This window comes from Polypterus senegalus, chromosome 4 (genome assembly GCF_016835505.1).
Source record: "Polypterus senegalus isolate Bchr_013 chromosome 4, ASM1683550v1, whole genome shotgun sequence".
NCBI lineage: Eukaryota > Metazoa > Chordata > Cladistia > Polypteriformes > Polypteridae > Polypterus > Polypterus senegalus.
In genome coordinates, this window is record NC_053157.1 from 26,002,910 (window position 1) to 26,030,055 (window position 27,146).

At 36.8% G+C, this 27,146-nt stretch overlaps 1 protein-coding gene across 1 annotated transcript in view; it reads left to right on the forward strand.

Moving 5' to 3' along the window:
• kcmf1 (potassium channel modulatory factor 1) overlaps window positions 1–26,511 on the forward strand; it is an 86,456-nt gene extending 59,945 nt beyond the window's left edge. Inside the window, exons 3-7 of the mRNA XM_039750362.1 lie at window positions 445–584; window positions 13,569–13,670; window positions 13,896–14,073; window positions 22,264–22,546; window positions 23,848–26,511. Of these exons, the coding sequence (XP_039606296.1) occupies window positions 445–584; window positions 13,569–13,670; window positions 13,896–14,073; window positions 22,264–22,546; window positions 23,848–24,109 (965 nt within the window). The 3' untranslated portion in view covers window positions 24,110–26,511. The remainder of the gene's footprint in view (window positions 1–444; window positions 585–13,568; window positions 13,671–13,895; window positions 14,074–22,263; window positions 22,547–23,847) is intronic.
• Window positions 26,512–27,146: the final 635 nt, after the last annotated feature.

Here is a 27,146-nt window from a genome sequence, read left to right on the forward strand (position 1 = left end):
TTCCTTTCTTTGGCCTCGTCTTTACTGAAGTAAGACGACCTGTACTTTCAAAATGCAGTCATCCTGATACAGCTTTGTGCATTTGTTTGATTTGCGTGACTAAGTTTAGAAAAACATTTTTAGCATTTCTATGAAGGTTGAATTTTTTTGTTTTAAATATTCAGCAGGTTTTTCTAACCTGTAGGCTGTTTTATATTTGTTTGCATTTTACTAAATATGTATCTATTCTTGGATGCCTTGCAGAAAAATACTTAATTCAAATAAGCAACTTAATTTTTTCTTTTTGTTTGTGCAACATCAAAGAGACCCTTTAAAGACTTATGGGTTCATTCATTTTAGGCCATTATGCAAAATATATATACTTTGAGAGAAGCATATCCATACGTCTTTGTAGCTGTTGTCACCATTTGTGTGTTTTATTCTTTTTCTATATCTTTTTTCTAGATTTGTATTATGGTGGGGAAGCTTTTTCAGTAGAACAGCCACAGTCATTTACGTGTCCTTATTGTGGGAAAATGGGTTATACGGAGACATCATTACAAGAACATGTTACTTCAGAACATGCAGAAACATCAACAGAAGTGGTAAGTAAATCTGTTTGATTTAAATGTAGATTTGAGTAAGTCAATGGGTACTTAATATGTAGCTGGGGAAAACAATGTTGTTTTTACTACTTTACTAAGCAAGTTTAGTAAATGGTTTGACACCAGTAAGAAAAAAATATTTCACTCAATCATGAACAAAAATAATGAAGCCTTGCTTACAATTTCACAACCTGTGTTACATTTAGAGTGTGAGACTCTTATACAGTAGAAGACTGTGGAGTGTGTATATAACTTGATGAAAAAAGATGAAAGCTTAGACGATCATTACTATTCTAACTTAAAATAATGACAAATTTAAGAAAGAAGTGAAAATGGTATAACTGAAGTGGAGTTATATAGGCAGCTTTTTTTTTTTTTCTTTACATACATGAATGGAACCCCAACACAGATGCAAAGAATAAGTCTCTGCAACACACACTGTTTATTTCCCAGTGGGAAAGCATTTATCCTTCGCTCCCAACAGTAGCACAGTACAATAATAGTACACAGCACAAATGTACCAATAAATACAGTTCTTTCCATCTTTCTCTTCCTTGTACCACCTCCACTCCTCCTCAGGCAAGCATTATCTCTCTCCCTCCCAACTCTGGCTCCCAGAGTGGATTGAGGCGGCTTCCGTGATGCTGCATCATGGAGCATGTCAGGTAGCTCATCAGCGTTATCTGGAGGTACTGTCAGGTGTGCTGAAAACCCAAACCCGGCCCCGACAAAACCCAACAGGGCTGTGCCAAACTGCAACTCCCATGGAGCCCTGTGAGAATCCGAGGTGCCGCTGCAATCCAGGGGGGCTGTCATCTGTCGTGTGTGTATGTATGTATGTATGTGTATATATAGATATATAGATAGAAATAGAGATATGTAGATAGATATTTTAAAATATTTCACAAAAAAGTAATTTACAGTTTCATAAGAGAGATTAGCAGGAGGATATCTGCAAAGGAAGTCTTACTCTGTCCAGTCAGGCACATAAAACATAGTACAGGTGACCGATTTACAGCACGACGCAACAAGTGCAAGACAGTGCACTACAGAGGGGTAAAAACACTTCTTGACAAGAGATGCTAGCTTTGATACCTTAGTTTAGAAAACAACAATAATAATAATAATTCTTTGCATTTATATAGTGCTTTTAGTGCTCAGCAATTGCAGGTTAAGGGCCTTGCTCAAGGACCCAACAGAGCAGAGTCCCTATTGGCATTTATAGGATTTGAACTGGCAACCTTCCGATTGCCAGTGCAGATCCCCGTGCCCAGGTGAGTAAGGTTGCGAACAGTTGCCTTAGTCGTATTTCTGCAGTGTTTGGTGTATATGAACTGTATTGTGGGAAGAGTATAGCCACTGAGATGCTGTGCCTGCTTCAACTTCTTAGGTAGTGGTCTCTATTCCTGTGACGTTTCCATACCTCACTGTGATCCCTCTTGTCAGTACACTATCAGTAATGGTGCAGTTGAAGTTTACCAGTATTTGTTTTGGCATACCCCAAGTGATAGTCTTTTTAAATATTACTTACTCTTTATAGTTTTTAATAGTGACTGACTAAAATGTTTAAGTTCATGTTTGCATGGGGAAAAAGAAAAAAAAAAAAGTAACTTGTGTTGCATAATCCACATGTCTGATATCCACTCAAAAAGTGCAAAATGTGTCTTGAAAGCAACATTCTTGATTAATGAATGAGAGGGAGTGGTAGATCTTTCCTGCTTACATTCAAAACAGTTTTCAGGAATTAATGTTGATATCTTGGCAAAAACTGCACACATTTTGCATATTGAGTTTGAATATTAAATATGTAACTTCACCATAAAAATGAGATTTTTTTTTCTTGGCCACCAACATGAAGTAAATAACATTTAAAAAAATAATTTTTGGGTGGAGTATTCTTTTAAGGAATTTAGAGTACATCACAGGTATGTTGCCATCACATGCACTGTTTATCTTAAGCATTGTCTCATCATAGCTGACAGCCCACAAGACTTGTGTGTGCACTGCTAACAGACAATGCCTCACAGTAATTAAGCAATTCAGTAAAATAAGTGAAACATGCTGTCGTGCTAATTGTTTTGTCAAGTGGCTGGTAGTTATTTTCAGTGGTTTAAACTTAAAGGGAAGTGGTGTTTATGAAAACAAAGCATAAATCTTAATATACTGGATATTAATATGCTGTTTCTAATCCAATATTCTCAGTATACCATGTGCCTCTTCATTTACAATCTTATTTAATAAAATACTTCATTTTTAAATTAGTGGAAAGTGCATAAAGAACACCCTGTGGGCATTACATCACTGAACTAACATTAGGGTAGGTGAAGCAGCGTTTGTTGAAATGATCACTCTCACACAGTGATGAACATGCTTTATTTGGTACAGTGTATCACCAATTGCGGCATACCCCCATTGATATTGAATGTAACCTCTCTGCCATTCAAGTGGCAAATATTCTTCAATGGAGTGTCACCTGCACTTTTAACCTTCAATTATGCACAACCATAAGTCATTCACAGGTAGATTGTTTTATCACTAAACAACAACATTTTCTATAGCACATTTTCATACAAATAATGGAGCTCAAAGTGCTTTACATGATGAAGAAAGAGAAAAAAGACAAAGTAAGAACTAAAATCAGCGAACACTAATTGACATAGAATAAAAGTAAGGTCCGATGGCCAGGGAGGACAGAAAAAACAAAAAAACTCCAGATGGCTGGAGAAAAAATAAAATCTGCAGGGGTTCTAGGCCATGAGACAGCCCAGCCCCCTCTAGGCAATAGAGCACTATTTTATCTTCCAATCCACCAGTTTGACTAGAACGCTGTTCCTTCTTCCAATCAGCCCTGTTGTGGTATCATTGAAGTGACTTGTGGTGGTCATGATGAACAAATTGTTTCAGCCTCACATCAAGAAGACATTTGCATATAGTATGATCCTGGAACAGCAGTGACTATGATGCATACCACAATGGAGTTCAGGCTGCCACAGCCTCTCTTCTGCTATGCTTATCTTGATACGATGCCATACATTTTGGACTGTCAAGAAGCAGGTGTCAAGCTGTAGGGTACCTCCTTTTCCTATCAACACTAACACTGATGCACCACGGATGCCTCTTGTCAAGTTCATTCCTCAGGCTGACAGACAGATCATCTTACTTCACAAAGGCCCCTATGTTTCCCTGCTCAAACTCTGTTACGAATGATGCACATTGACATCTACCAAACATGAACATTTCAAAAAGTATTTTACAGCACTTGGTAACACAAAAGACTCATTTCTGCTACACTATGTTCACCACCACTTGATGAGAGAGGTGTGATTTTCACTGTCTTGCTATGTGGTGCTCCACTGAATTTAAGACTTCACTCTCCCCTACCTTTACTGTACTTATAGTACAGTCGATTCCGGTTAATTGGACCACCGGTTAATCGGACCAGCCGCTTATTCGGACCGAATCCTAAAGAACTGAAACAGATCACATTACATAAAGCTAATATTATTTGCTTATTTGGACCAAAATTCCGCTTAATTGGACCAAAGAACGTGACAGAGAATAAGAAAAAGAAGCCACAAGTCGCCCGAGGAAAGCGGATGTAAAGCGGGTCAGCGACATCAGGAGGATTCCTGGGCTCCCCAGGAGAATTTATGCTTTTATCAAAAGTCAGGAATTCGGAAAATTTGTACAAAGTGCAAGACAGTGGGGGTGAACATGCCTTCCGTTTCTTTCCTAAAACGGACTGCCCAGTAGCCGGTGACATGAAGTCGAGCGTAAACAAGTGCAGTGCGTAAACAGAATGCGTCAGATCACACGAGACAAGTTCTTCAAACGTTGACTGGAATTTGGTAATGTAACCTTTTTTATTGTGCTTCGCATGCGGAGTGTCGTGTAGATAGTTTCGACGAATTTGTAGATTTCGTTTTCAATAAACAAAGCTGTAAGCAACCTTACATGTACGTAGTTCATGTTTGTATGTTCACCATACGCGTGTGCAGCACAATAAAAGTCATAATGACGTTTTAATATGTTACTTATAGCACGTCCCATCTTGGTTGCACATGTATAGGGCATGTTCGTATAATCGGACCAGCCGGTTATTAGGGCCAAAATGATCGCGTCCCAATGTGGTCCGATTAACAAGAATTGACTGTATTGAAAATTGTGTAAGAGCAAGTTTGCATGCATGCATGCATATATAAATATGCACAGTGTTAGTAATATGTGTGCATATATTTAGACTGTACATACTTAACACCAGTCAAAAGTTTTAGATCATCCTCATTTTTCCAGTTTTTATTGAAATGTAAACAGGTCCAGAGAATAACCTAATATTGTACAAAGGTAAGCAGTAATCCGGCAGAAGTTTAAAAAAAAAAAAAAAAGTTCAGTTTACTAAATACTGGAAAGTAATGTAATTTTCAGAATTATACAAAATAACCCTTTTCGTGGAATTGCATTAACAGCTTTCAGGTTCTCTGCAGCATTGGGAGTTAATTAAGCCCTTAAAGTTGATGCAAAGAATTCCTACAGGTGTCTTTGTGTCAATCATTTCACACTTTGTCTATATAAAGCAGTGTTGGAACAAACTCTGTTGTTATAACCACTAAAGCATTATTTGAAGAGTAGTGCACTGCATATCGTAATGGCAAGAAAAAGGCAATTGACAAAGTAAGATGGACCATTAGCTTTCTTTCCAACTCTTTTAAAAGTGATAAAGTGCCAGTGTGGAATAGTAGTAGTAGTTACTACTATACCATAAAAGCAAACTTGGAAACTGGAAGAGAAGAGGTCTGGGAGATCCAAAGCCACAACAGAATCGGAAGACAAGATTCTAAAAGTCAACATTTTGCACGGTAGGCAACCCCACAGGACACTGGTCGAAGTAAGCAAATGTCATTGAACTGTGAAATGAAGACTTAAAGCTGCAAGTTTGAAAGATCATGTGGCAGTAAGAAACCCATTGCTAAAATTCCAAAATAAGAAATAAAGTACCTTTGTATCATTTTTAGGTTATCCACTGGACATGAACTGCTTAAATTTCAATAAAATATGAAAAAATACAGCTGTTCTAAAACTTCTAATTACCATATGTGTACATGGATGCATGCTTGTGTATATATGTGTGTGTATGTATATAATATAAAGCGTGTTACATAAATGTAGGAGTATATTAAAAGAATAAACAGTTAACTGTAAGCTAAGGTTCAGATCTGTGATTGCTCCTAGTCCCCAAGCACTGACACCCTCCAACTCTCATTTCTGATGTATATTCAGCCATTGCAAATCAAACAGTGAAGTGAAGAAAGTTTTCAAGTCAGAATATCCGTGTTTACACCTGCCCACTGACGAAAGAGCCTTCAATGAGCACATGAGCATTAGAACTGGACTATGGAGCAATGGGAGAAGGTGGCCTGGTCTGATGAATCACATTTTCTTTCAGATCAGGAGGATAGCTGGGTGCATGTACATTATTTAGCTGGGGAAAAATAGGCAGCAGGGTGCACTATGAAAAGACGTAGAGGCACGGAGGCAGTGTGATGCTCTGGGCAATATACTTCTGGAAAGCTTTGGTTTCTGGCTTTCCTGTAGATATTACTTTGACACGTACCACTTACCTAAAGATTTGTGCAAAAAACGTAAACCGCTTCATGGCAGCAATATTCTCTAATGCCAGTGGCCTCTTCCAGCAGAATAATGCACTCTGTCACACTGCAAAAATTGTTCAGGAATGATCTGAGGAGCATGACACAAATCTCAACTGCATCGTTCATCTGTGGAAGTGCTGGAAAAACCAGAACGATCCATGGAGACCCCACTTCTCAACTCGCATAACGCCACAGCGCAACTTTGGAAATCTTGTGGAGTCCATGCCTCCACACAAGGGGGATCTATACAATATTAGGCAAGTGGTTCTTAGTGTTGTGGCTAATCGGTGTAGTGAATATGCATTCAGCTAACAGTGGAAACTATGTTTCACTATACACTCACCTAAAGGATTATTAGGAACACCTGTTCAATTTCTCATTAATGCAATTATCTAATCAACCAATCACATGGAAGTTGCTTCAATGCATTTAGGGGTGTGGTCCTGGTCAAGACAATCTCCTGAACTCCAAACTGAATGTCAGAATGGGAAAGAAAGGTGATTTAAGCAATTTTGAGCGTGGCATGGTTGTTGGTGCCAGACGGGCCGGTCTGAGTATTTCACAATCTGCTCAGTTACTGGGATTTTCACGCACAACCATTTCTAGGGTTTACAAAGAATGGTGTGAAAAGGGAAAAACATCCAGTATGCGGCAGTACTGTGGGCTGAAAATGCCTTGTTGATGCTAGAGGTCAGAGGAGAATGGGCCGACTGATTCAAGCTGATAGAAGAGCAACTTTGACTGAAATAACCACTCGTTACAACCGAGGTATGCAGCAAAGCATTTGTGAAGCCACAACACGCACAACCTTGAGGCGGATGGGCTACGACAGCAGAAGTCCCCACCGGGTACCACTCATCTCCACTACAAATAGGAAAAAGAGGCTACAATTTGCACGAGCTCACCAAAATTGGACAGATGAAGACTGGAAAAATGTTGCCTGGTCTGATGAGTCTCGATTTCTGTTGAGACATTCAAATGGTAGAGTCAGAATTTGGCGTAAACAGAATGAGAACATGGATCCATCATGCCTTGTTACCACTGTGCAGGCTGGTGGTGGTGGTGTAATGGTGTGGGGGATGTTTTCTTGGCACACTTTAGGCCCCTTAGTGCCAATTGGGCATCGTTTAAATGCCATGGGCTACCTGAGCATTGTTTCTGACCATGTCCATCCCTTCATGACCACCATGTACCCATCCTCTGATGGCTACTTCCAGCAGGATAATGCACCATGTCACAAAGCTCGAATCATTTCAAATTGGTTTCTTGAACATGACAATGAGTTCACTGTACTAAAATGGCCCCCACAGTCACCAGATCTCAACCCAATAGAGCATCTTTGGGATGTGGTGGAACGGGAGCTTCGTGCCCTGGATGTGCATCCCACAAATCTCCAACTGCAAGATGCTATCCTATCAATATGGGCCAACATTTCTAAAGAATGCTTTCAGCACCTTGTTGAATCAATGCCACGTAGAATTAAGACAGTTCTGAAGGCGAAAGGGGGTCAAACACCGTATTAGTATGGTGTTCCTAATAATCCTTTAGGTGAGTGTACGTTAGGAAAAGGATTTAAGTGTAGCAATAACCCAAGAGAACAAGGTTTATCTGGCAGCAGTCAAAATATGACTCCGCTAAGATCCAAGGCAAGGGCGAAGAAAAAACGTGACCACAGGAGAATAGTAATTTTTTTTTATATATTGTGCTGGTTAGGTATAATCCTGGAAGTGGGAAATAAGATACATTTTTCATCACATGGTATCATTAATACACTAATGACAAGGATTGAGTGGAAAGTTGTCATTTACTTCTGGTGCTGAAAATGACAAAATGTTGGTGCTGTACAGTTTTAAAATTTGGATTTTATCTATTATCTGTCCGCTTCAAAAGGCTTTATCCTCACCTGGACAAAGAACATTAGAACAATGTAGATGAGAATAGCCCAACAAAGCTTTTGAAAGTTCCTAAAGTCTTACTGTCAACCACGCTACTTGGTAGCTTATTTCAAGTGTCTGTGGTTCTCTGTGTAAAGAAAAACTTCCTAATGTTTGTGTGACACTTACCCTTAAGTTTCCAACCGTGTCTCTGTGTTCTTGATTAACTAATTTCAGAATAACACTCTTGATCCACTGTACTAATAATTCCTTTCATAATTTTAAACACCTCACTCATGTCTCCTTTTAATCTTCTTTTGCTTAAACTGAAAAGACTCGGTTCTTTTAATCTTTATTCATAATCCATCCCATTTAGCCCTGGAATGAGCCTAGTTGCTCTTCTCTGGACTTTTTCTAGCGCTGTTATGTCCATTTTGTAGCCTGGAGACCAAAACTGCACACAGTATTCCAGGTGAGGCCTCACATGTGCATTATAAAGCTTGAGCAGTACCTCCTTGGACTTGTACTCCACACATGGTGATATATAACCTAACATTCTGTTAGCCATCTTAATGGCTTCTGAAGACTGTCCGGAAGTCAGTCTTAAATCCTTCTCATAAGATTTACTTTCGATTTTCAGATCTCCCATTGTGTATTCAAACCTAACATTTGTACTTTCTATGTGTAATACTTTGCATTTACTGATGTTAAATTTCATCTACCACAAATCTGCCCAAGCCTGTATGCTGTCCAAGTTTTTCTGTAATAATTCAATGGATTCCAAATTATCTGCCAATACACCTGTCTTGGTATCATCTGCAAACTTAACCAGCTTTTTAATTGTGTTTCTATCTGAATCATTTATATATATTAAAAATAGAAGTGGCCCTAGCACTGACCCCTGTGGAACACCACTCTTAACATCAGCCAATTCTGATAAGGTTCCTCACACCATAACCCTCTGCTTCCTGTGTCTGAGCCAATTCTGCACCCATCTACAAACATCACTCTGAACTCCCACTTCTTTTAGTTTGATGCCCAACCTCTGATGTGGCACCTTATCAATGCTTTCTGAAAGTCAATATAAATAATATCATATGCTCCACTCTGATGATATCCTTTTATTGGTTCCTCATTAAATTCCAGCATGTTGGTAAAAAATGACCTACCTCCTCCCTCTGAACCCAATGCCAACTATCAGAAAAACTTCAGTACTTGCCATATGCTACTCAGTCTTATCCTTAATAATTCCTTCCATCAGTTTTCCTGTGATGCATGTCAAGCGTATTGGTTTATATTTGCTTGGATCTTCCCGGTCACTCTCTTTATATAACTAGGGGGCTTTGCCCCCTGCTCGCCCACCCCAATTCCAACCCGAGGTGCGCTACGTGCCAGCCACTTCGTGTATCTGCCGCTCGTGTTGTGAACAGGGGGGCTGAATGCACGCTAAGGAGATGCGGTCAGATCTGCTGCTGGCTTGCTGGGTGATCTGCATGTCGTGCGGCCCGTCAAATATTTAAAAGCCTATGCAGCTGCTGTCCTGTTGTCTCGCTGCCTTGTCTCATGGGACGTTAAAGTGTCTCTGAGAAAAGCACGTCTCATCTCCTTCCAAGCCTTCCAAGATTTTTTTCTTTTAATAATAGAGAGATTGGATAATATTTGACATTTTCCAGTCCTTCAGATTCTCCCCAGTATGCAGTGACTTTCTAAAAATATATATCAAGGGTTTACATATTTGCTAGCCTCCTTAAGAAATATGATCTGGTCCTGGTAATTTGTTTGTTTGATTTCAGCCTATTTAATCTGAGCAGTTCTTCTCCCTCTACAATTTCTACATCACTCAGGACCTCCTTGGTATTCTACTGCTGGGAGGTTATCCACTTCCTTACTTCTGAAGACCTCAGAAAAATGGAAGTTAGAACCTGTGTGGATTGACCATGCACCATTTCCACACCCCACCGGCTTTTTGTTTTGTTAGTCATGTGGATGTGAGCCATCCTCCTGCTTCGGCTTTGCATTCTTTTTCCATCTTTACAGGCAACTTGCTGTAATCAATGCATTCTGCTAACCAGCATTTTTACCAACTTATAGTACATTGTGTGAGAAAGCAATGGAATACCCATCCGCCCATTCTGATGAGAAAATTAAGTTGTGGAGGGAAAACCTGATGACTAACGGTAATGTTTCACTTGTGGAGGTGTTTTCCTGGTGGATATCTATGTTGTGCTTTCTCTTCTTGTGAACTGTGAGTTTGATTGTGTTGCCTGTGTATTTAATTTTAGCTTTGCAGAGTTTGCAGATTTAATTTGTTTTACTGACTCTGCCTAACTTTGTTTCCAACCAATACATTTTATTTGTAGCCAGTGGGAGAATCAACCTATCCTGTTCACTGGAAATGCATCACACACATGTTTTACTTAATTGAAACATTTGATGGTTTGTGTGTGCATGGGAATATTTGAAATGTCAAAAAATAATCAGCATTTGAGTTGACTGATTATTAATCCTATAAAGCCCTGACAAGGGGCAGCTTTGATAAGAACGGTTTTGTCACAATTGATAGTTTTATTTTTTTTTTCTATAACCTCCCATTATCAGCGGGGGAATCTATCACAATGATATGTAATGGTCCCACATTTGATGATGCTTCTTTTTCTTATTCAGATTTATAAAGATGGCTATAGGCACATTCCACTCAGTAGGGGAATACCATCATTTATGGAGGGCATACTATATATGGCCATGGTACTGTCCACTGTGTGGGGGTATTATAAAATAGAACTAACAAGTCACTCCTTTGACACATCCTTAAACATATTACAGAGGAACTGCAGGTTTTTACTCGGACAGGATCTTTCTTCTCAAAGTAATTAAAAAAAAAATATAAAAATGGGCTAGCAGTATTGTCCAAGGTATAGAAGGCAGGATGGATATTAAAATTAGAAGATATTGTGTTAATAAACTGTCATCAGTTTGTCTTTGAAATTTTAGAAAAGTAGTAAACTCCTGCAGTCATTGAATTTTGTTTTTGTTGTCTTAAAGGATCATAACCATTTTGCAATCAATGGGTGAGTAGATTATATTTCAAGGTGCAAATAAATGATTAAATATAATTTTACATTTATTGCTCTCTTGTATTGAGCTTTGCACAGCACTAAATGGCCTTGATATTTTGTTGCAGCTATCAAAAGAAAAATGAGTGTTTGCCCACTAAGTGATAAGCATTTCAGCAACTTTTTTTAGTTATTTGTAAACAAACTTGATTAGATTACAGGAGTGTAGGTGTATAGGGTCATTATTATCACAAGTACATTGAAATGTATATTGCTATAAATTAATCTTTTTCTCATACCAGGCTAAGCACCATGATGATTATTTTAAAGCAGTGTTTAGAATTGTTTAGCTAAGTTGAGATCCTGTAAACCTCTACCCTAATTTTTTAATTTTTGTGAGACAAAAGCACCTTATAACCAAATCAAACACATTTAAAATGTGATACTATCAGTGTTGGGCCAAAGTATGTTGAACCCAGCAATGAATTTTGACTTATTTTAAACTTTATTCTAAAGAAATAGATTGGCATTTAAATATTTCAAAGCATTTTTCAGAAACAGTTGACTGTTTTATTTAGTACTTCTCAATACATATACATATGATGTCACAATTTATCCCTATTTTAAATTGTTGATAGGAATGTAGTCACAAATGTTATTTAAACAAACTGATTTGATAAGTATTTGTTCCATAATCTTTCACAGATGGACAGTTGGGTTGTTTTCAGCTGACTAGAAATCAACTCTGTCCAACAGATTTCACTATTCTATTCCTTTAATCATTCTAAGATTTTTCTTAAAGTTGAGGCCTTAAACATTATTCTTCTGTTAAAATAATTTTTTGACTTGAACACATGATTTAAATGTGTAATTTCAAGCACTGTGTTCATAGGGTGTATCCACTGTTGTACTAAGAAGATTTATAGTAACTTCCATTTCATATTTGATAAGATAATGTTTTTATTGTATTCTGATATAGAGATGTCCCTAGTTTGCTAGGTCTGAACTAGCTTTTATCTAGATGTCTAAATTCCCATATGATAGGGAAATATAAAACCAGTTACACCACAAGGGAGGTTAAAAATGCCAACTCCACACACAGTAATTGGGCCAGATATTGAACCACATTACTAAAACTCCAAGGCATCCATACTAACCATACTTCCACCTTGCTACTCTAGTGCTGCACAATCAAACAGGAGGATTGGTGAAAGGCAACTGAGGAGGAGGGGGCTTCACTTTTTGGCATGTTGCTCCATTTCACTCTGACCATCTCCTGCCACTGGTGGTGTACTCAAAGTTCTTATGAATTATTTGGTCAATGGTTGCAGCAGGATGACTTGCTAGTACTTGTAACTGCAAAAATGAAATCCGTTATGTGTGAAGTGTCTGGAATACGCTTCTGGAAAAACTACATATACTATTTATAATTTACAAAATATTTTTATCATTTTACAAAATGCTTACCTAATTTGGCAACATTTCTAGTAAAATGTTAATGTTCACTCAGCAGGTTAAAATGTTCATTAGTTAGACGAAAAGGGGAAAGTAGAACTGATTAAACTGATTTATTATTTTTTTATTAGTCTGCCAGTAACTAAGAAAGTTAACTGTAGGTTCATTTAAAGGCAGTTTTTCTGATCTCCCTGCCAAAGTTAACTTTAAAGATGGTTTTAAACCACCTCAGAACCAAAAGTATTTCACACCTCATGCTTTGAACTCCAATAGACTGAACTTTTGGCTTTTTACAGAAGCTGTTTAGATAAATAAATACATAAATAGGTGGCTAACGATGCTATTTAACATTAGCATATAGTAGGTAGAGTATATCCTTTACATGGAAGGTATGAAGGTATTCACAAAAACTTTTGACAGTGGAAAGATTTACAACCTGGAGAAACGGTAATTCCTGTGATAAATGCGCTGAATTATTTTCTTGACTATGATTTCAAGGTGGCAGGAGCTCAGAAGGCCTTACTGTGTCTTCTGAAGTGGAAGTAGACTAAGTGCTTTATCACTTAAAAACAAATATTTATATTGTGATGTAAATTGTACTTTGACATGTTGCCCCATCGGGGAAAGCATACTTGTGAAAGGGTGCCTCATGTTTATGGAATAGAAATCTTTGTTCAACAATGTATAAACCACTGAACACACTATAATATGAATAATGTTGAAGTTGCTTCTTGTGTTGAGTTTAGTGACTAAATGTTGGTGTTCCATTTAATCCATGTGATAAAAGGCAAATATGCTAAATTAATCATAAATGAAAGTAATTCTAATTTTTGAGGTTAAGCTTAGAAAAATAATGTTAAACCTGTTTTTTCACATGTTAGATTGTGTTTAAAAAATATAATATTTAAACATGAGTAGAACTTTGTTTATGTGCTTGTCTGTCTCTTTTTATAGATATGTCCAATATGTGCAGCATTACCAGGTGGAGATCCCAATCATGTCACAGATGACTTTGCAGCCCATCTTACACTTGAACACAGAGCTCCTAGAGATTTAATATCCTTTTTTTAAATGAATGTTGAGAGATGCATATTACTAGGTTGCATCGAAGGCATGATGTGGCACTTCATATAATTTTGAAACAAACTTTTCACTTTCTAGGTATATCTTAGATTTGCAAGTTGAAAATTATACATCTTGATTTGTAAATTGTGTAACAGCATTTTTCACACTTTCTGTTTCCATTTTGTTATGTGTTATTATCTTTAATTGCTTGATTATGATGAATCCAGTGGTGTTCGGCACGTACGTAGGATGTTTCACCCTGGTCGGGGTTTGGGAGGACCTCGAGCACGTAGGTCAAACATGCACTTTACTAGCAGCTCCACTGGTGGTCTCTCGTCGTCACAGAGTTCTTCATATTCTCCAAGCAATAGGGAAGCAATGGATCCTATAGCAGGTAAGTTTAAAAAAAATAATAATGTTTTAAAATATTTGGCTACAGAAAAGCCAGATTTACCTTTTCTTTTAAGCGTTTATGTCCCAGCAGCAAGTAAAGAATTTAACTATGTATTACTTCATTATGTTTTGTTAACATATTGTAATAATTGTAAATATCCTTCCAGCTAAAATTTTCTTAGCATCATTAAACTGCATCATGGGCAGCTCTGAATCCTACCACTACTGCCAAAACACTCAAGTACTTCCATTTATTTATAGGACACATGAAGCAATGTCAATACTGTCTAAAACAAAGGTGAGGTTTGGGGTTTTTCCATCCCCAAAATGGAGTAGAGAACTATGAGGAAAGTTCTACTAGTGCATGCTTTAAAATACATCACCTTAAACATCATTCCACCTACAAACTACATCCTGAATTATATCCCATACAAGTTTTTACTTTTCTTTATAGGAATGCTGAGAACAATATTTTGTTTTCAGCAGTGGTGTGTGTTTCATTTTACCTGCCTACTAGTGCCTTGGGGTCATGTTTTTTGATGCTGAACTTTGCGGGCAGGGAAATAATGTAAGGCAGGTATAATGTAGACAGTATTTAAGATTATGGTTAGTGTAGGGTTGCATTTTGGGAGACAGTTTGTATTTTATTTTTGCTAGTAAATAAAAATAACTTATGAATAAATGCCTGTGTGTTAGCTTAACACATTTAAATAAAGTCCTGATGGTAGAAAGAAAGTGATTAATTGCAATGAGTGAAAATGAACAGACCAGAGTAGAAAAAATGGCTAGCTTAATTGAAAAGCTGAACCCTTTTTTTAAAGAAGTATTCACAAAGAGGTTTTTGAATTAGGTGAAGCAACATGAACCATATAATTTTATGTTTAAGCTGTTCAAACTTAATTTAACAAGGTAGCACAGCACTTCTTAAACTTTTCATTAGGTGTTGAAAATGGCTGTAAAGTCGAGTCTCGTGGAAGAGGATGAAAGGGTGCAGACATTGATAGGACAAGCATTTGAATTTAGGTCAGTGGTGCTGTTGGGGGAACAGTGCTAACCTGTGAAGTCAGATTATTAGCAAAGGTCCATGTGTGAACATGACACATCTTGCTAATGTGCTTTACATTTTAAGTACATGAATAGGACATTTAGAATGTAAGTGATACTTTTGTCAAGATTTACAGCAAACTTTGTTTACTCAAGACTCATTTTGCTATAACATATAGCACATTTTCAGTATGCACAACACATTATTAAGCACATGTAGCACGTTTTTTCGTGCAAATTATATTTTGCAAAGTTTTTTTAAATAAAATGGCTTTTAGTAGTGTTCCTACATGGCACTGTGACCGTGAACTGTATTCACTAATGGAATATAATTTATGCTATGGTACAGAAATACTCCACCCACAAATATTATTTTTTGAAGTTTATGTACTCAATGTAGCTTCTAGTGATGGCCGAAAAAAAAAAATGATAATCCCATTGTCATATAGAATGCAGAGAAAAAGCTTGATAGAATAGTGAGCAGTGCTGTGCAATGGCAAACAATATGAAAAGCATCCATGGCAAACAAGAAAAACTTATATTGCATAATCTGTATGTCAATTATCTTTTTTGCTAAAATAATGTTAAATTTATACTTCCAGAATAATTGGCTCACATCTTAAGCAGAAAACTATAGCCTCATGGGGGTGGGGCGGGTAGGAATTGGGTAGGATCTCAGATGGGGTGGTTTTAAAGTTTTTTGAGGTGAAGATGGGGCTGCATAAGAGATCCGTTCAGGGTCCTTTGCTTTTTGAGATGTTGATGGAGGATAGAAATATGTAAAGCATTGCTGTATGTACTATTCTATACCAATGAACCTGTTCTGATAGCAAAAGCTAAGGGGAAGGTACAGAAATATAAACCAGATGATTGAGGTAAATTTAAGAAAGACCAAGGTAATGATTAGTGGAGGACAGACAGGAGACATGAAGAGGTATATACATATATGTGGCCTATGTGATAAAGGTGCCAAGTCTGGTGCTGTGGTTGTTGGGAACAGTTGAATAAAAGATGTAGAGGTGTGAAAGGGTAGTTGGCAGCAGATAAGTTTGATCATCTGTTTTGTAGAAAGGGTGCTTAAAGACTTCTTAATATCTGTTCTAATTGTAAATTCAGATATTAGCATTGGAATTTTGTTAGAAAAAGTAGAAGTTTTGCTTCTTAGGTGATGTCTTGAGTGCAAGATTTTATCTCATCTTTTCATAAAATGTTGAAAGGTACAGGAAAAAATTTTCAGGGGCTATCCTCCATTTTAACTTCAATAGAGGCTTCTCAGACAATTACCTTTAAAGTCTGTTAATTTAGTTGAAGAGTATTATACACTTAAGGGAGTAATGCATGCTGAAGGTGGAACATGAAGCAAAACTTAAAAGAATGGAGACGGGAATTAAATCTGTTTAAAGTACATATTCCTTTCTCAATAAGGTTAGTTTTTTTTTAATGAGCATTCATAAGTCAAGTGTAAGTTTATACCATTCAAAGCTTCTGTTAAATGATTTTCATTAAGAGATTCAGTGAAAAATATGAGTGCCCAAAATTCTGCATACATCTTCATTTGCTAATGCAATTTATTTTGGTGTATAAAACAAGTAAAAAGGCTATTGTAAATATTTACCTTCTCTCATGATTGTGGTGATCAATGATAGTAATAGAAAAGTGCATCACTTGGATGTTCCAAAGCAATATTCAGGATTGAGACTAGTGTATGAAACTGCACAAGTAAACCTTATGATACTTACCTATTTATTTTTGCAATTTAAAATTGAATTCTTTGGGCAAAGAGTGGTTTTACATGTAAAGGATGTCAAGAAGTACCCTTTGCCAAGTGTTTATTTTCATTGAAGAGATGATTTGAAATTGTTGATTAAAACCTTGTCATGTGGCGAACTTCCAGTGCACATCAGTCTATGCCTGCTCTTAGATCTCTGCTTACATGCACAGTATGTCAGGAACGCAGCTGATGTTTGCTATTCAGAATATTTTAAGCTGGTATTGTTCCTCTAATGTCTGTCAGTATTACCAAGTATAAAAGACAGGCTTTCATTCTGTTGAATTCTGTTTGCAGTGTGGAATAAAATATGGAAATAAGCAAGTAGTTTACTGTACGGTGGTTTTCCATAAAGACTGGAGTTTTGCTTTTTTTAAATGTTTTTGTTTTATCCTTCAAATATAAATGATCAACTCAGTATTTACCAAATTGTTGCCATATAATCAAAACCACCTTGTAATCATTATGTCTTCTTTCTGGACATAATGCATCATTAATAGTTCAGAATTAAAGTACCATAAAAGAAAACTCTTTTTTTGTAATCAACTTTTTATTGATCTCAGTAACAAATTGAAGTATGTATAAATTTTGAAGACCCTCCAATCCCCCACACAAAACCCACACCACCCTGGAGCTATTTAAGAAAGTGAATTAAATTAGAATCAATAAAATACACAGGTCAATGAGAAGTCCCATAGGGCTGCAAGTCCATCTGCCATCACTGATCAATGTATAGGGAATCAATTAAACTGTACTGGAATAGCATGCATAAAGCAGTCAAAGTGAACAAGTACCAGTGGCTGAAAATAAAATCAGGGAATTAAGTGCTTGTTGAGGGTTAGTGTACAGCTGGTGCCCGCCTGAAAAATCTGGAAAATGGAGAGACCAAATTGTTGAGCCTTCTTGATCACCGAAGACATGACCTTGTGTGCTTGTGCAGCGTGGGTCAAATAATCGGCATAGAAGTGTTATCTGCTACCATGCCAACCTCGATCAAAGTCCTCTGGGCTTTCTTTACCAGACTTACCTGTGAAGAACCAGGATGTTTCTTTCTTTTGTCTTGTGTGATCCATATTAACCAGTATTAAACCAGAAAGGTGTGTAAAAGGCTTTGATGGAAATGTTTTTGAGGTTAATTCATAGAAAAGACTTTAATTGCAGGGTTGGGTCACTTAACCTTTCTAGAACATGATCATACTCCACCGAGCATCCTATGATCACCTGCTTTAGCTTAAATGGAGAAACTGTGCAGGTCTAAGAAAAAAATTCTTGCAGTTTTTTTCCCTTTGTGAAGTGAGTTCTGAAGCAAAAATTTCTGTATTGTTTGAGAGTCCACTGAAATTGCTAATTAACTTTGAGTTGCCACAGTTTTAACTCTATGAATGTCAAAATGTGAATCTCTGTCTAATAAAAACCCATAAAGGAATGCACTGTTCACATTAATTCTCTGAATGTAATGGAAATGCTTACATTTATCCTTCCATTAGTCTTTCCAGTTTCTCATCCATCTGTCCAGTTTAATGGGTGTAGGCTGCTGGTGCTTAACCCTGGCAGCACAGGAATCAAGTAGGAGCCAGCCTTGGAGATTGTGACATTCCATCTTGAACATAACCCACACTTACTCCTGAACCCTCAATTAACTTTGCACGCCTTCAGGATGTGGGGAAATGCTTCCATGGGTACTGCCAGTTTCAAACCAATTGGTTATTGCTTATTTCAGATATTGAGCTTTATTGGAAAATGTCCACACTTGCTAGGCATTTACATGGCTTTAGCTCATAGTCTGCCTTGAAGCAGGAGACAGAGTGCTCTAATGACATAATATCCAATTCTTTAGCAAAAGGGCAGAAGCATGCTGTTATTGAGGCTACTAATGAGATATGTCTGTATTATTTGCAAAAAATCCTTGGACGAGACAAGACTTTTTAGCTTGGGACAAGACGTGACTTTTTCAGAGAGATACTTTCAAGTCCTTCAAGACGAGGCTTTGTGCCCAGAGATTTAACCATGCCCAGGGCCGTAAATAAAAGACAAAGAGTAGATGACAAAGTAGAATGTCATAAGCAGGTTCAAAAACATTGCCGCAATACACATGCAGAGCAGGTTAGAGATAATGAAAGTACTAAAATTCGAAAGTCTCAAAAATGATAGTAAAGATGGCATTATTGCAAACAAATCGAAATTATTAAACGGTGAAGTAAAGGAACAGCGAAAAGAGTTTGAATATATAGTTTGAATTTAAACTTTAAGTCAGAGACTTGTAGATCGTCTAATTCATGTTGCCATCGGGAAAAGTAGTGTTTCTTCCCAGTGAGGAGGCATATCCACGAGAATTAAAAGATTTGTTGTTTGGTGAAAGTGAAATCCACATACACGAGCGGCAGAGATGCGAAGTGGCTGGCGAGCCAAGCGAGCAGGGGGCGAAGCCCCTAGTAATTAATAAAATGAATTGGCAATTTTTTTTGTAACTTTCTTTGTAGGTTATTGAAGCCAATGAGTGTCTATTATTACAGAAAATAAAATGTGATGATTTCAGTGAAAAACGTATGGCACAGTAAGGGTGGTGATTTTGAACTGCAATAATCAGAGGTGCTCTTGTTAACCTGGTCTGACAGAGAGCAAGCTTCTGATTATGATAAGCAGTCACAGTCTCCTAAATAAACCTCATTAAGCATCTATATGTGTGTCATATTAGTGCAGAGCACATTGCACATGTTAAAAATAAACGTAACTGGTTGCAAGTGAAATACCTTTCTGTAACATTGGTTTATACCTTGGCATTCAAAGATATTAATGGAGTATTAGTAAATGTAAATGATATTTAGTTGCAAGTGCTGTTTGTGTTGTCTGTTGTTCACCGTTAACGATGATAGTGTAGGAGTTGATGTAAGCCTAAAAGAATTGGCAGCTATACTTGTGAAAACAAACTGCAAAATATGCATTCAATATAAATGGTGTGTTTTGCACTCCAAAAGTACTGCCATTCAAAGAGCTGATTTCGAACAGCCACAAAACACCTGAATGAATAAATCTGTTTATCAACACCAGTATAGCATGGACAGGCACAGCACCCACCTTCTGACTGTACATGGAAACGATTAACTGAAGTAAGTTAACATTGCTGTCTAACTGGATAAGCAAACGTGCCATGGCAGAATCTAGCTGTGGCATTTTATCTAAACTCGGTTTACTGCTGTTGTGGCATATAGTAATTCAATAGTAAAAATGGCTGAAAGATGTTCTCAAAAGTGTATAGCTGCAGTGGACCAGATGTGTGTGTGTCTGTCTTCTCTGTCATTACAACAAACAAAATCATCATTAAGCTTTAGTTACCTCATGCAACCGAGTTCCTGAATGGATTTCAGCAGTTTTAGCTTTTTATTTTCTTTCAATTTCTTTTGCTGTCATCTTGATATACCTGAAGGTTTTATTTTAGAGCATGAACTGAATGAATTAGGAATGGGTGTTGTTAAGAAGCAGCCCCGTGTGTGTAGCCTTTGCAGTGCTGGATTTTGCTGGTATTCATTACAAACATTTTAACGGGTTATCCCCAGATATGTGTTCTCTTTTGAGAATCAATCCTGGTCTCACGAGACAACATTAAATATTTCTTTTACTTTTGTGGTGGTTAGAGGGTGTTAAAACTGGCCACTGTTGAAATGTTACATTTGTACTGAAATAAAAGAGTAGGCATTATTTCTAAACTCTGAAATAAGCTAAAGTTTTAAAATGGCATTTTTCTTGTTAAGCTTACATTGCATTTAAGAAAAATATGTTCTGGCTCAGTATCAATAAAAACTCTACTATGAATTATACATTGCCCACATGTCTGTCAAATTGGGCTTGGCAAAATGTATTCTGGTTAAGACCATGCGTGTGAGTTGCGTCCTCAGGCATTTGTTTCACTGTATCTCATATTTTGGGAATGTTCCCTGCTTAGATCCTTTATCTTCTTTTTTTGGCTTATCCTGTTACTGGTTGCCACATCGGATCATCTTCTTTCATATTGTCCTGTCTTCTGCATCTTGCTCTGTCACACCCATCATCTGCATGTCCTCTCTCACCACATCCATAAACCTTCTCTTAGACCTTCCTCTTGCCTGGCAGCTCTGTTGTTAACATCCTTCCCCCAATATACTCAGCATCCCTCCTCTGCCCATGTTCAAACCAACGCAATCTCGCCTCTCTGACATTGTCTCCCAACCGTCCGTCTTGAGTTGACCCTCTAATGTACTCATTTCTAATGCTGTCCATCCTTGTCACACCCAGTGCAAATCTTAGCATCTTTAACTCTGCCACCTCCAGCTCTGTCTTCTGCTTTCTGGTCAGTGCCACCGTCTCTAACCTGTATAACATAGCTGGTCTCACTACTGTCCAGTAGACCTTTCCTTTCACTTTTGGTCACAAATCACTCCTGACACTCTTCTCCACCCATTCCACCCTGCCTGCACTCTCTTTTTCACCTGTCTTCTACAATCCCCGTTACTCTGAATTACTGGTCCACCTTCACCAACTCTACTCCTTGCATCCTCACCATTCCAATGACCTCCCTCTCCTTTACACACATGTATTGTCTTGTTCCTACCGACTTTCATTCCTCTCCACTCTAGAGCATATCTGTATCTCTCCAGGGTCTCCTCAACCTGCTCCCTACTCTCGCCACAGATTACAATATCACCAGCAAACATCATAGTCCACAGGGTCTCCTATCTAATCTTTTCTGTCAACCTGTCCATCACATTGCAAATAAGAAAGGGCTCAGAGCTGATCCCTGATGTAATCCGACCCCCATGTTGAATGCATCCATCAATCCTACTGCAGTTTTCACCAAGGTTGCACTTCCCTCATACATATCTTGCACAACTCGTACATATTTCTCAATTGCCTGCTTAGACCCTATTGGAATAAAATATTTATCAAATAGATAGTTAGGAATTGTTGTTAACCAAGGACTGCCAATAACGATTAATGAACCAATGCGATGATGCAGTATAATGAACAATTTCTTAAATAGTTTTCATTTCACTGTTAACATGTCATCTTTTCTTACTTAATTGCTAATATCCTATCAAATATCCCACAAGTCAATGGAAAAGAATTGCCTTTATTGCGCAATATTAGTAAAGTTAATTTGTTGCATGTAGAGCTGTTAAAAGCTTATTCTGAAGCTGATTGGCATTCGTTACATTTGTCCTGACTATATTGATCCATTGCTGAAGTTTTTGATATATCAGTATCTCTGTAGTTGTTTCATACTAAATAATTTTCTTATTCTGCACCCTAAATGGATAGGACGACGTTTTCAGATCAGAGTAATGTGTCATGAAAAATTAAAGTAAGTAATAATAAACTGATCATTCTTATTGTTTCTTTTTGCAGAGCTTTTATCGCAGTTATCAGGGGTAAGGCGCTCAGCAGGAGGACAACTAAATTCTTCCGGGCCATCGGCCTCCCAGTTACAGCAATTGCAGATGCAGTTGCAACTGGAAAGGCAGCAGGCACAGGCTGCACGACAGCAACTTGAGTCTGCACGGAATGCAACAAGACGAACTAATACAAGCAATGTCACCTCCACAGTAACGCAATCCACAGCAACGACAAATGTAACGACCACAGAAAACAATCAGCATAATACGCAGAGTTCTCAGTTTCTCCTGACACGGTAAATTTCTTTAGCTCATGAGGAAAGAATTAATCATCCTTAATTTTATTTTTTATTTTTGTTTAGACTCAGCTTTGTGAATGGTTTGAGTAAGTTTGGTTAATGACTTTTAACTATTTTGCAGTTATAGCTTTTTTTTTTTTTTTTAAAGCAAAATTGATTTTATAAATTGAGAATTTTTCTGTCGTTTTACTGCAATCCACTAACTGATTTTTTTTTTTTTAACCACATTCAAAAATAAAAGGTGAAAAATGTACTTAAAAATACTCCACCCCAATTTTTTTGTTACTTGTGTAGTTAATACTGTGGGCTGAGAAAAAAGTTTTGTTTCATCTTTTCATGTAGAATTGAAATACGCCTCTGATACAGTAGGAGTTTATGGTGACCAAACCTTATCAAAACATCAATGAAAATATTATGTTACTCATGTCGGATAATCTACAAGTCAATCCAGTTTGTATAACAAATGCCCAAACCTGTTTTTACTAAAATATTGGTAGATGAACAACTTCTGAAAAATGCCCTTGTGAACACAAATGGAACCCGCTGAGATGTACCTGGGCTTTTAAATTGAACACCCGCCACTCTGCATTATTCACTGTTAACCATCCCAGTAAGAGCTAATTCATCAGTTATATCGATGTATTTCACACGTTATCAACAAAAAGTGTGCACTGAGCATCATGTAAAGCTAAAAGATTAACAGTTAAAGAAAAACAAGTAGACATTATTAGAAAGAGAATATGCCTTGTACTTCTGCATTCAGTTTTTGTTAAAATGTAAAAATGTAATCCTAGACAATTGCAGCAATGTGTGGAGAAGATGCATTTACGTGGGTCAAGAGTCCTGTTTTCAATTGAAAATCTTGTTCTCATGTGATTACTTTTCCTCCGCTTGCACTGCTGCAATTTTTTTTTTTTTAAACGATGCTTTAGCAAAAAAAAAATGCATGAATTTGGTCTTTTCCGAACATACAACTGGTGACTTGACATGTGGATTTTGTGACACGACTAATGTGAGATTTTTTATTTATATATATATATATATATATATATATATATATATATATATATATATAGTTTGATGTGGTCCAGCTATAGACATCATTCTATCAGAAAGTTTATCTCTGTTGTTGTTCTCAAAAATGTAAGCACTGAAAAGGTGTTTAATATAACAAATAAGTAAAGATGGGTCGATTTTAGTTCATTAATTTCTTTGTTGTATTGACTGAAGTATAAAAAAGCTTTGATTAGGGTAACAACTTATTTATGATGTATTTCCCTGCATTTTGTTATTCACAGGTTAAATGATCCTAAGATGTCAGAGGCAGAGCGGCAATCTTTGGAAAGTGAGCGTGCAGATCGTAGCTTGTTTGTCCAAGAGCTCCTTCTCTCCACTTTGATGCGGGAAGAAAGTTCCTCCTCAGATGAGGATGAACGGGGGGAATTTGCTGATTTTGGTGCTATGGGTTGTGTAGATATTATGCCTTTAGATGTTGCTTTAGAAAACCTAAATTTAAAAGAGAGTAATAAAGGAAATGAGCCTCCGCCACCTCCTCTTTGATGACATCCCACTTCGCAGACAATGTCCTCTGTGCTGTAACTGCCAATGAAAGTGGACAAACAGCTATCTTTGGGTTTGGTTTGGTGATTGTAATTTCAGGTCTGTCACTCTTGTTACATTGTGTACATTGAAAAAGGAACGAGAGAAATATATATAAATATATATATAAAAGATAATCAATTCCACTTAACTAATTTTTACTTCTAGCAGGAAAATGTAGGTAGCAGTTTCAGAGGCAGAATCTGCTTCCAGGTCCTTGACATGCAAAAAAAAAAGGCTCTCCTAATACTCCACATTCAACCTGAAGAGGAAACAAAACATGATAAAAAAAATCTCTAATGAAGCTGCTGTGTGTATTTATGAATATTAATGAATAAAGACTGCTTGGATGGTTTACCTTAACTACTGCATGAGGTTTTTTGCAGCGTGCATGAGTTTTAGTGACCATTTCTTTTAAAAAATATATTGAAAAGGAAATCCAACAAATTTGAAACTCCCAAAGCATTCTCTAAACCTCATTTTAAAAGGTTACCTGATCAACTCTGAGAAAACAAAGCAGAAAACTAGCCAACATGTGCAAAGGACAATTTCTGAAAACTGCAATATCTGATGCTTAGAGAGAAACATCTCATCATACAGTTCCTATTTTGCAGCCTATTGTAAGGCAACGTCTGCCAGTGCTATCTGTCATTTCACTCCAGTGTGACATTGCTGTCTGTGACTGGTTTCTATGACCTTGTTAGTCCCACAGTGTCTGTCATTCTTTCAGCACTTCCACTGAACGCCTGAAGATCTGTATCAGCCCTAGGCTGAATTTGAGAACTGCTGCAAAGGGCAAGTGAGATGCCCAAATGAAGACTCTTCTAACATCGCAAGTGTTCATAGTTACTTCAGAGGTTTTTTTTTTGTTTTTTTTTTTTGTTTTTTTTTTTAAACATTGTTATGTTTAAAGAAATTATATCAAACTGTTGGAAAAAAATGTTTTAATCCAGATGTAGAATCTTCACTTAGTGTACAGAAAAGGAGATTTTTTTTTTTATTGAGTAGGGCCTCTGTGCTTTATAGAACTTTACCCTACATATTAATTTTTGCCATTTCATATTTATGTAATGTACTTTAGGTTGTGAAGAAAACTTCATATCAAGAAAGAATAAGGATTATGACATTGAGGCTGTTCAAGTCAGTTATAAAGCATTTGACTATTTGCTAATATTAGCACCTTTATATTTATTGTTTTTCCTGTTTTTGGTTTTGATTTTTCTGAAGTGAAAGTTTTAAAACGCCTTTTGATGGAATCATGCAACCTACATGCCTATACTCTTAATTCTTTATGTAAAATACAAGATGTATATTATAATTGTGCGTATACTTTCATAATGGTTCTTAGAACAGGGACAGCTATTACCTTTTTGAATGTAAAGTTAGAACCCAACGACAATAAAAACTGCGCACAGCTTTTGATTAAGTTATCACTAGCTCTTATCAATCGTATTTTTCTACTATTCTTGTGTCTGTCTTTTGCACATCAGATCCACACTAAAGTTCTAATTTCTGCTCAAGACCCCTTCCAGCAGTTCATTTTCACTAAATCTCTGCACACCAGTGAGCAGTTTGGGCAGTGTAATTTATGCACCTAGTTATTGTTTTCATACTGAAAAACATTTTATATAATTGGAAATTGTGGAGGTGGTTTTTTTGTTATTTTAATGAACAGCTTTAGTTTTTAAGATCATCAAATTTAATGTTGGGTTTCACTTTTTATCTTTCTGTACTGTAATTCATGTTTGTTTTTAAGAGAGGCCCACATACTGTACACTAATATATAACTTATTTTATTATGTAGTGTAGTCCCTGAAACTTTTTTACATCTGCGACAAACATGCACCATATATTTTTTGTTCAGTTTCTTAGCACTCTTTTTGAAACCGTTTTATCGTTGCATCCTGTCAGATAATTCTTGATAACTGCTAATATGAAAAGACTTGATTTAAGGGTGATTCAGGGTAACTTGGGAGAATGCACAACCAAAGTTTTAGTCATCTTGTGCACAGTCTCAGCCTAAAGCACAGAGGGGAAAGTTGGCAAAAATCATTCAGTGTTCCTGATTTAGGAATGTTCATGTTCTTGTAATCCATAAGCAAACAACCTTACCATAAGATGGTATAGTTTAATTTCAGTTATTGGAACTGCCTTAAATAGAAGTAATTATTAACACAGCATCTACATCCATTATTATTATTTTTTTTTTTTTTTTTTCTTTAAGCGGTTGCCATTTTTTAACATGATATTCACTTTGGGCACTTTATCAACATTAAACATTCGGATAGCTTTTACACATGTTATAATAGGTGTTCTAGTGCTGTACCTGTTTCATAATCCTTAATTAAACATTGATTTCATGAGCTATTTGATTATTTTATTTTAATACTGGACGTATGGAGAAGAAAAATATACTGCTATTTAATACCATGACGACTTCTCTGATGTTTTAATTATTAAGTGTAAACAGTGGTTAATGGGACTAAGATTAATTTATCTAAGCCTAATCATAAGCTGGTGCATTTCTAATTGTATGTTTCTAATATATATGAATAAGTTCAATGTTTTCTCAAAATGTGTTCACTTGAGTGCTTGTGTTTTATGCAGTAAATAGTCCACATTTACTGCTTTAATTTGCCTTGGTTCAACAAGGCTTTTGGTGTAAGTGGTGAATCCTGGAAAACAGTCAAAATTGCACACATTACCATCCATAGAGAATCTGTGATGTTCTGTTTTAACTACTTTAATGGGTTTCTTCTCATTGAAATAGAAGACTTCATATACTACATGATATTTATCCCTGGATAGATCCTGCAAACAGAAAAAAGATGCATATACTTTGACTTGTCTCCTGAATGATTTTATTCATAGTGGGGAATGCAGTTTCTTTGTTTTGGCTGAGGTGAGTTAAAAAGCGGTCTTTTCTGCTAGTATATGTGGAACATTGAGTTTGTTTGCTTTTGATAGGTTTGCAAGTTAATGCTATATATTCGGGGGG